The sequence below is a fragment of the Melanotaenia boesemani genome, chromosome 19 (genome assembly GCF_017639745.1).
Source record: "Melanotaenia boesemani isolate fMelBoe1 chromosome 19, fMelBoe1.pri, whole genome shotgun sequence".
In the NCBI taxonomy this organism is placed as follows: domain Eukaryota; kingdom Metazoa; phylum Chordata; class Actinopteri; order Atheriniformes; family Melanotaeniidae; genus Melanotaenia; species Melanotaenia boesemani.
In genome coordinates, this window is record NC_055700.1 from 31035092 (window position 1) to 31047434 (window position 12343).

General features: G+C 45.9%; 1 protein-coding gene across 1 annotated transcript in view; it reads left to right on the forward strand.

The window, feature by feature from the left end:
* The window catches only part of dcc (DCC netrin 1 receptor), a 385109-nt gene that overhangs the window by 155559 nt on the left and 217207 nt on the right, over positions 1-12343 (forward strand). Inside the window, 2 exon segments of the mRNA XM_041969439.1 lie at positions 3328-3482; positions 4284-4404. Of these exon segments, the coding sequence (XP_041825373.1) occupies positions 3328-3482; positions 4284-4404 (276 nt within the window).

Genomic DNA, 12343 nt, shown 5'->3' on the forward strand with positions numbered 1-12343 from the left:
TACATCACGTGTATGTTTACTGGACATGTCGGTGTGCATTTTGCTGACATGGAGAATATTGTTGTGCTGGAGGGCTGACAGAACCATGACAGCTCCTCGTGCTACATGCAAGCCTTCAGGTTCCATCCTTCTGTCTCACATCTTTGCGTTTGCAGCCACGAGCTGCTGCACATTGAAAGAAAACGCTCAGCTTGAACATGGCAGCTTCACCCTCCTTCACTTTGCAACCCAGTAAACCAGCCAGGCAGTTCACACACCTGAACATGTCGCTGGCTTTACGGCGTGGTAGCTTAGCATTTTCAGTGAGGGACTCAAACAAACTAACAAACTAAAAGTTAAAAAAAAATCACTATTCTAAGTGAGTATTTGTCATAGTATGCATATTTTCAATTCAATCCAACTGTATTTGTATAGTGCCATTTCACAACGTCATCTCAGAGCTTTACAATCAATTCCAGCCAATTTATAATCAATAACATCCTTGTTAAGGAAAACCAAATTGTATCGAACCTTGACTTTAGTCCTACATGCTGAGCTGCAAAAGAGCCACAGTGGAAAGGAAAAACGCCCTTTTGACAGGAAGGACAAACATCCGGCAGAACCAGAACCAGAACCAGGACCAGGACCAGGACCAGGACCTGGCTCAGAGAGGGCGACCACCTGCCTGGACCGGTTGGGATGAGAGGAGAGCAAAGAGAGACCAGCAGACCCTGCAGCTTTTATCCAGGAACACCTGCTGAGAGAAGAAACACATTAATGATGTCGATACTGTTATATGTTTCTACGTGGAGGATGAGGAGCAGAGAGATGAAGAGTCCAGTGCATCATGGGACGTCCTTCAGCAGTTTCAGCCTATGGCAGCACAACTAAGAGATGGCTGGACCCCCCTCGCTATCAGATCTATCAGGAAGGTTTTAAGCCTGATCTTAAAGGTAGAGAGGGTGTCTGCCTCCCAAACTGGGAGCTGGTTCCATCAGAGAGGCCTAGATAGCCGAAGGCTCCGCCTCCCATTGGACTCTTAGAGACTCTGGAACCACAGGTAGACCTGAGTCTGAGAGAGAAGAGGTCTGGTGGGAATAACTGGGTTTACCGCTCTAATATTCTGCTTTAATCACTTCCTGCTCATCACACCCATTTCTTTTGCTGATTGTCTCACCTGTGCTTATTCTGTGATTCATCCCGTGTGGATAGACTCTTGTATTTAAGTTGACTCTCTGTGGATCATTTTCATGTGGCTCCTTGTCCTTCTTGCTTTTCTGTTTTCCTCTCAAGGATAATCACTATCATCTGGCTCGAGTTCCATCATTTAAGACCCCAGATGTTATAGCCTGGCTCCATCTCCTCCTTCAGTATTCTGCATTTGGATCCATGTCCTTGCACCCTGACATGGACTAAGACAGACTGATCAAACTAGAATCAACAGAAAACCAAGAGTCTTTGTCAGGGATGGGCTGTTCCTGCAGGTTCTGGATTTTTCACAGATCCGACACACCCGATTCAGATTAAATGTCTCTTCTCAACAGCTTGTTGTAAAGTTCTGCCCAAATATGTTGATTTATTAATCTGATTCAGGTTTTGCAGCTGGAAACACCTAAAACCTGTAGGTCTGCAGCCTTTGAGGACCGCCTATGCCCATCCTTGGTCCATATACACAGGAAGCTAATTACAAAATGGACACCACCAGGTCTGGAAATCAGCTAGACCAGGTGTGATGAAGAGAACAGACAGAACTTCCACAAAAACCCAGACCCACAAACCACAACACTGTTAATGAATCCAAGTTAATAAAAATACTGTGATGACCCTCAGATACCAACAAGGATGTTTACAAAATTCAGAGTAATCAAACCTGCTTTAAAAATGGTCATTCTCATGCAGATATCAATAAAGCAACCAGGAAATAACATGTCAGTCTATAATAGGATGATGCAAACTCAGTAGGTCCCTTCGTCAGCAGATTACACCTCAGCTCAGATGTAGAAAGAATTACAGCAGACCTCAACAGGTGTAATGCTGAGGTCAGGACACATGAATATACTGGAAAAATAAAGTTGACAGGCTATGTCTGATCCATGATATGAACTGAAAAAGGGCTCACGTTGCTATTGTTTGGAGTCCCAGATAAAGAACTTAAAAAGGCTCATTCTCAAAGACTTCTGTGCATCCCTACTTTAGTCTCCAAGAAGAAATAAACTGCTGTAATGGATAAGCACTAACTCTATAGCATATGATTCTTTGTGACATAATACCAGCCATGAAATGAGATTCCCTGGTGATCGATGACTTGGGTGGGGGAAAAAAGGGGGGCCAAGCGCTGATCTTTGAGAACCCACAGACACATCTCCAGTTCTATCAGATTTGAACCAGGTTAAGACAGTAATGCAGAGTCCTGTGATGTGTTGTAACATGTGGAGAAGGATGTGGTGGTCAGAAATGCTGCAGATAGGATGAGGAAGACGAGGACGAAGGGAATCCTGAATCGATTGCCATGGTAGGTCATTGGTGACTCTGCTCAGGGCTGTTTCTGTGCTGTGGGTGAACGGAGACCAGAATAAAATATGCCAAACAGACTGTTGTGTTCAAGGTGGTCCTGAAAGTGGACAGCAACTAACTTGTCAAAGATCTTGGAGAGAAATGGGGTTTGCAGGACGTTCAGGTTTAAGGGGAGTCTTTTTAAAAAGGGGCTGAAGGCAGCTTACCTATTAAGATGTATTTAAGATTTTAATGAAGGTGGTTTGTAGTGATTTGTGCGTGTCATTGCACTATGGGTAAAATGTGAAACTAAGAAGCTAGTATTTCGCTCTTTGTATATACCCATCTGATACCATCATGTCTGTTGGATTTCATTAATGGTTAAGACATATTATCTGAATAAAGACCATTAAATGGCATTACATAAATCCATTTCTGTTAGCTTTATATCCATTTTTACCTGAGTAATGTTTGTTTTTGTGCTTTTGGTCTCTACCAGTTCCTGAGGAAAATATTTACCAAGCCTGCCCATCTCCAGCCGATGCAGACTTACATGCGCTACAACCATAACAAAGCCACAAATTACAAGCAACCAAACAAATACCTGAAAATGAGAAATTAATCTTCAACTGACCATGAGAAGATGCTTGTGTAAAAGTACACTCGGTGTAATTACATCAAACACTTCTAGCTGGTTGGTAAGAAGCTGATGACTCGGTGTGTGATTGTGCTAATTAGTCAGTAATTAACTGTGTTTAAGCTGCTAATGTGCAAACCAGTTCTGAGGGAAAGGATATAATGGTGCGACCTCCAAAACCTTTCATTCTGATTTACCTTTTCACTGTTTCTCTGCAGTGCCTCCTCAGTTCCTGAACTACCCCACGAACACGTACGCCTACGAGTCCACCGACATCGAGTTGGAATGTGCTGTGACAGGAAATCCGCTGCCAACCGTCCGTTGGATGAAGAACGGGGAGGAAGTCATCCCCAGTGACTATTTTCAAATAGTGGTGAGTCGTCGAACCCAGGAAGGTACATACAAATCACAGAGAATACCCACTGATTCTACAGAGATTACAGAGTTATACAGAGATGGCACAAGAAAGAAGCTCTGAAGGAAGCAGAGATTGTTCATGAGACCATCTTTAAATGAGGAAGAAAGGGAATTTAAGAGACTTTGAACGTGGCATGGTTTACTGGGATTTCCACCCACAACCATCTCCAGGGTTTCCAGAGATGGTCTGAAGAAGAGAAAATATCCAGAGCAGCAGTTGTCTGGACCAGGATGCAGCAGAAGACACACCGGGTGCCTCCTGCCAGCTAAGAACAGGAAACTGAGGCTACAACTCACACACACTCACCAACACTGGACAATAGAAGATGGAGAAACGTTGCTGGTCTGATGAGTCTCCATTTCAGCTCCACATTCAGATGCTCGGCTCAGAATCTGCTGGAAACATCATGAAAACATGGATCTGTCTTCTTGGCCCACTTTGGGCCCCTTAGTACCAACGTGGCCTGGTTTAACCACCACAGCCTACCACAAAGAGAGTTGGACCCAAGGAACAGAGTTTACTGAAAATGGTGTGAACGGAGCTGTAGATGGCTGTGGTCCTGGGATCCCGGCATGGTGGTGAGGGGCAGACAGGTTCCTGCGGAGGCATCGCTGTCCTACATATGTAATCTGTTAAACTTGGACCACCACTTATTGTGGTGGTTTTATTGAAATTTCCTTGCTTGTTCAGTGATTTACACTTGAGTTTTCCACCTCTGTTTTAATCCTGGCTGTGTTTGTGCATGTTTCCTCTCAGGATGGCAGCAACCTGCAGATTTTGGGTTTGGTGAAGTCAGATGAAGGATTTTATCAGTGCGTTGCTGAGAATTCGGCCGGCAGCTCTCAGGCCATGGCTCAGCTGCTGCTCCGAGAGCCAGGTAGGTACACACAATACATGCAACCTTCATCTCTATCATCACACACATTCAGGTTTTTCCAGCGATTTCAAGTTGTCTGGGTTTTTCACATGGTCTCCTTGTTGCTTTTGCTGTTGAGGGAATGTAAAGTCCAGGTTGTGCCTGTTACCTGCAGCTAACAGTTGTATGATATGTATGATACCTAGAAGTGTCCAAACTTTTGACTCGTACCGTGTTTTGCTGGTCATGTGAGTCAGAACCTACGTTTTACTGAGATTTAATGTACAGTATGAGGATATGAAGAAAATTTGTCAGACATCATCAGAAGCCATAAGGTCGTTGGAATACATGACAAATAAGTATATTAAATAATCAACAATAAAAGAATAAATAAGGATGCAGGCTGAGACCCCTGCTAGCTCAGCCAACACAAAGCTATGACAGAATTAAAGTCTGCCAGAGTGTAGAAGTGTGAAGCTGAAGGAAGAAAAGCTGTAGAGCATCTGTTGGTTCTCCTGTGAGGAGCATGATAGCGCTGGCCTGGACAGCATGTGGTGAGGAGCTCTTTGCTTGGTGATGGTCTTTGCTTAATAACCCGAAGCTCCAAGAGGGAAGACCAGTCTCTCTGTCTGACTCCAGTAACCTTAGAATCGGTTTTAGCTACGGCACGCAGGTTGCTCTAGTCCTGCAGAGGTAAACACAGAAGTTCAGCCAACCTGGCTAAGATATGGGATTATTAAAGCGTCTTGCAGGCGTTGTAGTCAGTATAGACTAATCCAGCTGTTGTTTTGTGTGATGCACCATCTTGTGGTGCCACAGTTACTGAGGTGAGTCCAAGTTACCTCAAATCTGCTGACATGTCAGTCTGTCAGTGTTCACAGACAGACTTCCTCATGGAGTAAAGTTTCCACTGCAGTTCAACAGCCAAACAATGCACCAGTTCTTCCAGATGAAGAAAACAGTCTGACTCTCATCTGCTTTACTTTAGTGTTTTCCGAGCTGCTCAGGGTACACGTGAAGGTTTTAGTCGGCTTTCTCTTTGCTGCTTGTTGTAATGGCTTCTGTTCTGTTTGAGGAGAGCTGGTTGTTTGATCTCCCTGATCTCTGTCTTCTTGTTCTTTTCTTCTTAGTTTCCCAGTAAACAGGCTGCAGCCACAGCTGGGAGAACACCAGCATTCTAGTTCTGGATAAGCTACTGTTTGTTGTATTGCTGATTATGTTTGAGTACAGATCCTGTTAGTATGTGGGTGATACTACCATGTGACACAAGCAGACAAAGATGTGAACAGCTCAGCCACCCTGCAGAAAACATGAGTCAGCACAAACAGTCACTCTGCATTTAAATGAAGCGTGTGTGTGTGTGTGTGCTTACCCGTGCACTGTGTTTGTGTGGATGGGAATGAAAAGGAAATTGAAAAGTGAGCCACGCTGTAAAATATGTGTTGATATGTAAGAAATGTGTTGAGGTCTGGACGATCCTGTTTATGTGAACAGCTGATGCAGGTTCCTGATGCCCGGGGTCACATAGCAACAGAGAAACCACGGCAGTGGCAGCAAATGCAGTTATTTAGTGTTTCTTGTCTGGTTCACACAGCAGCCTGGCTTTGGTTCATTTCTTCTTGTCTAGACTTAACCTCCTACACGGCAGGGTCCATATACTGCAGAAAGTCCGTTCCCCAAAAAATCTGTTTTTAGGAAGAATCATCAGGATACGTTTTAGGAAGATTTTTGGAATGAGGACAAGTTGGAAAGCTAACTGACCACCCAAACAAGCAAAATACATAGAAATATGTACAGATATAGTCTACACTATATCGCTAAAAGTATCGAGACCTCTGCAACATACAGGTTAAGGATGGCATTTATAGCAGGGTCTAGGAGTGTGTATATCGGAACCTTTGATGATTGAGACACTGATGTTGGGTGAGACGCTCTGGACGGTCCCCACTCTGATCCATACCCAAGATGCTGAGTTCCCAAAGTTCCTCCACATCAAACTTGCTCATTCATATCTGTACATGGACCTGGCCTCTTTATCTGTCTCTGAATTCCATGCTGCTCTACCTTGTTGACATATTAAACTTATTAAACAAAAAATAAGAAAATCTGTGTTCGGTAGATTATCTTTTTGGGCCAGTTGTTTCAACATAGTCCGATTGGATTTTGGTTATTGGATTGGATCAAATTCTGAAATCAGATTGGATCACATAATCCAGTCGTGGTTTTCATGTGGATAAAACTCTCAGTTTGTGTTGTTCAAAACTTCTGAGTAGGATCCAGTTAAATTTGATCCAAGAAACCAGGATTACCCTGATCCCAGCAGAGGGCAGGACTGCATGGTGGATTTCAGGAGGAAACGGCAGTACAACCTCAGATTCAAACAAATAATAGTATGTTTTTAGTCAGTGCATATGCTGATATTTCTGGCTTATTAAACCGTTCCAGGCATGGAGTGGATAAAGTAGCAGAGGGTTAATGCTGTCAGCATCGTACAGCAACAATAAAGCATCAACTCACCCCCATGAAATACACCAAAACAGATAAAATAATCCATGCTCCTTCAGTCTTCGCTGTATAATCAGGGAAGAACCTGTCAGGAATCATGTCTAACGATGCATCCCTCACTACTCGTCCCATCTGCCCCTCATCATGACAGGATGCCAGAGGTTGGTCCTCCACACAGGGCTCTTGTGCATCATTAACATGTCACCGAAAAGGACATTACTCCTTCGTGAAGATGCTTCCAGAAAATCCACAACCTAGTTGTTAACAGAGTAGCTTTATATGTGTTGTGGCTTTGATGGGAGGTCATGCAGTTAGACGTGGAAGTGGAGGTTCATGATTTCTGTGTGTTGTTGCCAAGTGAAACTTACGTAAAGTGACCCCATGCTGGCTATTCTACCTGCTGTTCTTCACATGGCCGGAAGCCTGCATTGTTTTAAATACTGGATTTGGTGATCCTGAAAAACGGCATTCTGGATCAGGGTGATCCAATCCAGTGTTGCTTTGAACGACCAGGATAAAAGAAAGCTGGATTACGTGATCCTCCATCCTGAAAAATGGCATTCCCAAATCCATATAGCTTTTATCCAGATTACTGGCCCTTTGTTATAACTTTTTGTTGTTGCCTCTTGCAAATAAATAATTTTGTTACACGAATAAATTGTTAAATCATCAATATGTCTCATTTCTTCAAACTTCAATTGTCCAATCCAGTAAAAGACACCAAAACAGGGTCAAAATCAGAAAATGAGAATACCTCATCTCACAAATGCATTTTCCTTAAAACGTGTTTCCATTTGAAAGAAAAATAGATAATATATTTATTACCAAGAAGCTTTATACTCCACCACATGCTAATTTACTGCCTTTATTGCACAGTTGATAACATTTCAGTGGGCAGCAATTAGATATTTGCTGATATCACAATTCTACCACAATAAAATTTTGGTTAGAGTCATAGATATGTAAGTGATAATGCCAGACGACGTGTCCATTATCATAAATTAAAGGATGACACGGAGGCATGAACCTTCCAACAAGCTTGACTATTTTGTTGTGACACGTTGCCAAGGTAACTGGCTCTGACACAGGAATCTGCAACTCGGTCGGTCAGCTGTTGTATGAGACCTGATCAGTAGCAAAAAGGGAGATGATTGATTAACGTTGTGTTACGTGACACAAAGATAATTTCAGAGGGCGGGTGCAGCTCTTACAGCTGGTGTGCGTCCAGAGGATGATGCCACATTTTGTTTCAGCCACAGATCGTTTCCTACATCGTTTTTATTGCAAGAAATATTATCCACCATCCACTCTGATCATTAAATGTGTATCAAGCAAGTAAATCTATCCTAAATGGTTTTTATAATATAATCCACCTTTCACTCTGTATCATGTATGTAAGTAAGGTAATCAAGACAGAAAGACAGGCGACGACATATTTAAAATTAAATGTAACATTGCTGTTGATCATGACATTTCATAAAGATACTGGCATGTCCATAGTGGTGTTTGAAGGACGGAGATTTAACGTTTGTGGACTCTGACCGCTGCTGGTTTAACGTCTGTGGACTCTGACCGCTGTTGGTTTAACGTCTGTGGACTCTGACCACTGCTGGTTTATTGTTTGTGGACCCTGACCGCTGCTGGTTTAACGTCTGTGGACTCTGACCGCTGCTGGTTTAACATTTGTGGACTCTGACCGCTGCTGGTTTAACATTTGTGGACCCTGACCGCTGCTGGTTTACTGTCTGTGGACTCTGACCGCTGCTGGTTTAACGTCTGTGGACTCTGACCACTGCTGGTTTAACGTTTGTGGACTCTGACCGCTGCTGGTTTAACATTTGTGGACTCTGACCGCTGCTGGTTTACTGTCTGTGGACTCTGACCGCTGCTGGTTTAACGTTTGTGGACTCTGACCGCTGCTGGTTTAACATTTGTGGACTCTGACAGCTGCTGGTTTACTGTCTGTGGACTCTATCCGCTGCTGGTTTAACGTCTGTGGACTCTGACCGCTGCTGGTTTAACGTTTGTGGACTCTGACCGCTGCTGGTTTAAAGTATGTGGACTCTGACCGCTGCTGGTTTAACGTTTGTGGACTCTGATCGCTGCTGGTTTAACGTTTGTGGACTCTGACCGCTGCTGGTTTAACGTTTGTGGACTCTGATCGCTGCTGGTTTAACGTATGTGGACTCTGACCGCTGCTGGTTTAACGTTTGTGGACTCTGACCGCTGCTGGTTTAACGTTTGTTGACTCTGACCGCTGCTGGTTTACTGTCTGTGGACTCTGACCGCTGCTGGTTTACTGTCTGTGGACTCTGACCGCTGCTGGTTTAACGTTTGTGGACTCTGACCGCTGCTGGTTTACTGTCTGTGGACTCTAACCGCTGCTGGTTTAACGTCTGTGGACTCTGACCGCTGCTGGTTTACTGTCTGTGGACTCTGACCGCTGCTGGTTTAACGTCTGTGGACTCTGACCGCTGCTGGTTTACTGTCTGTGGACTCTGACCGCTGCTGGTTTAACGTCTGTGGACTCTAACCGCTGCTGGTTTAACGTCTGTGGACTCTGACCGCTGCTGGTTTAACGTCTGTGGACTCTGACCGCTGCTGGTTTAACGTTTGTGGACCCTGACCGCTGCTGGTTTAACGTCTGTGGACTCTGACCGCTGCTGGTTTAACGTTTGTGGACCCTGACCGCTGCTGGTTTAACGTATGTGGACTCTGACCGCTGCTGGTTTAACATTTGTGGACTCTGACCGCTGCTGGTTTACTGTCTGTGGACTCTGACCGCTGCTGGTTTAACGTTTGTGGACTCTGACCGCTGCTGGTTTACCGTCTGTGGACTCTAACCGCTGCTGGTTTAACGTCTGTGGACTCTGACAGCTGCTGGTTTAACATTTGTGGACTCTGACCGCTGCTGGTTTACTGTCTGTGGACTCTGACCGCTGCTGGTTTAACGTTTGTGGACTCTGACCGCTGCTGGTTTAACGTTTGTGGACTCTGACCGCTGCTGGTTTAACGTTTGTTGACTCTGACCGCTGCTGGTTTAACGTCTGTGGACTCTGACCGCTGCTGGTTTAACGTCTGTGGACTCTGACCGCTGCTGGTTTACTGTCTGTGGACTCTGACCGCTGCTGGTTTAACGTCTGTGGACTCTGACCGCTGCTGGTTTACTGTCTGTGGACTCTGACCGCTGCTGGTTTAACGTCTGTGGACTCTAACCGTTGCTGGTTTAACGTCTGTGGACTCTGACCGCTGCTGGTTTAACGTCTGTGGACTCTGACCGCTGCTGGTTTAACGTTTGTGGACCCTGACCGCTGCTGGTTTAACGTCTGTGGACTCTGACCGCTGCTGGTTTAACGTTTGTGGACCCTGACCGCTGCTGGTTTAACGTATGTGGACTCTGACAGCTGCTGGTTTAACGTTTGTGGACTCTGACCACTGCTGGTTTAACGTTTGTGGACTCTGACAGCTGCTGGTTTAACGTATGTGGACTCTGACCGCTGCTGGTTTAACGTTTGTGGACTCTGATCGCTGCTGGTTTAACGTTTGTGGACTCTGACCGCTGCTGGTTTAACGTTTGTGGACTCTGTCCGCTGCTGGTTTAACGTTTGTGGACTCTGACAGCTGCTGGTTTAACATCTGTGGACTCTGACCGCTGCTGGTTTACTGTCTGTGGACTCTGACCGCTGCTGGTTTAACGTTTGTGGACTCTGATCGCTGCTGGTTTACTGTCTGTGGACTCTGACCGCTGCTGGTTTAACGTCTGTGGACTCTGACCGCTGCTGGTTTACTGTCTGTGGACTCTGACCGCTGCTGGTTTAACGTCTGTGGACTCTGACCGCTGCTGGTTTACTGTCTGTGGACTCTGACCGCTGCTGGTTTAACGTCTGTGGACTCTAACCGCTGCTGGTTTAACGTCTCTGGACTCTGACCGCTGCTGGTTTAACGTCTGTGGCCTCTGACCGCTGCTGGTTTAACGTTTGTGGACCCTGACCGCTGCTGGTTTAACGTCTGTGGACTCTGACCGCTGCTGGTTTAACGTTTGTGGACCCTGACCGCTGCTGGTTTAACGTCTGTGGACTCTGACAGCTGCTGGTTTAACATTTGTGGACTCTGACCGCTGCTGGTTTACTGTCTGTGGACTCTGACCGCTGCTGGTTTAACGTTTGTGGACTCTGACCGCTGCTGGTTTACCGTCTGTGGACTCTAACCGCTGCTGGTTTAACGTCTGTGGACTCTGACAGCTGCTGGTTTAACATTTGTGGACTCTGACCGCTGCTGGTTTACTGTCTGTGGACTCTGACCGCTGCTGGTTTAACGTTTGTGGACTCTGACCGCTGCTGGTTTACTGTCTGTGGACTCTAACCGCTGCTGGTTTAACGTCTCTGGACTCTGACCGCTGCTGGTTTACTGTCTGTGGACTCTGACCGCTGCTGGTTTAACGTCTGTGGACTCTGACCGCTGCTGGTTTAACGTTTGTGGACTCTGACCGCTGCTGGTTTAACATTTGTGGACTCTGACCGCTGCTGGTTTACTGTCTGTGGACTCTAACCGCTGCTGGTTTAACGTCTGTGGACTCTGACCACTGCTGGTTTAACGTTTGTGGACTCTGACCGCTGCTGGTTTACTGTCTGTGGACTCTGACCGCTGCTGGTTTAACGTTTGTGGACTCTGATCGCTGCTGGTTTAACGTATGTGGACTCTGACCCCTGCTAGTTTAACGTTTGTGGACTCTGATCGCTGCTGGTTTAACGTTTGTGGACTCTGACCGCTGCTGGTTTAACGTTTGTGGACTCTGACTGCTGCTGGTTTAACGTTTGTGGACTCTGACCGCTGCTGGTTTAACGTTTGTGGACTCTGACCGCTGCTGGTTTACTGTCTGTGGACTCTAACCGCTGCTGGTTTAACGTCTGTGGACTCTGACCGCTGCTGGTTTAACGTTTGTGGAGTCTGAACGCTGCTGGTTTAACGTTTGTGGACACTGACCGCTGCTGGTTTAACGTATGTGGACTCTGACCGCTGCTGGTTTCAGATTTGTGGACTCTGATCGCTGCTGGTTTAACGTTTGTGGACTCTGACCGCTGCTGGTTTAACGTTTGTGGACTCTGATCGCTGCTGGTTTAACGTATGTGCACTCTGACCGCTGCTGGTTTATTGTTTGTGGACCCTGACCGCTGCTGGTTTAACGTCTGTGGACTCTGACCGCTGCTGGTTTAACGTTTGTGGACCCTGACCGCTGCTGATTTAACGTATGTGGACTCTGTCCGCTGCTGGTTTAACGTTTGTGGACTCTGACAGCTGCTGGTTTAACATCTGTGGACTCTGACCGCTGCTGGTTTACTGTCTGTGGACTCTGACCGCTGCTGGTTTAACGTTTGTGGACTCTGATCGCTGCTGGTTTACTGTCTGTGGACTCTGACCGCTGCTGGTTTAACGTCTGTGGACTCTGACCGCTGCT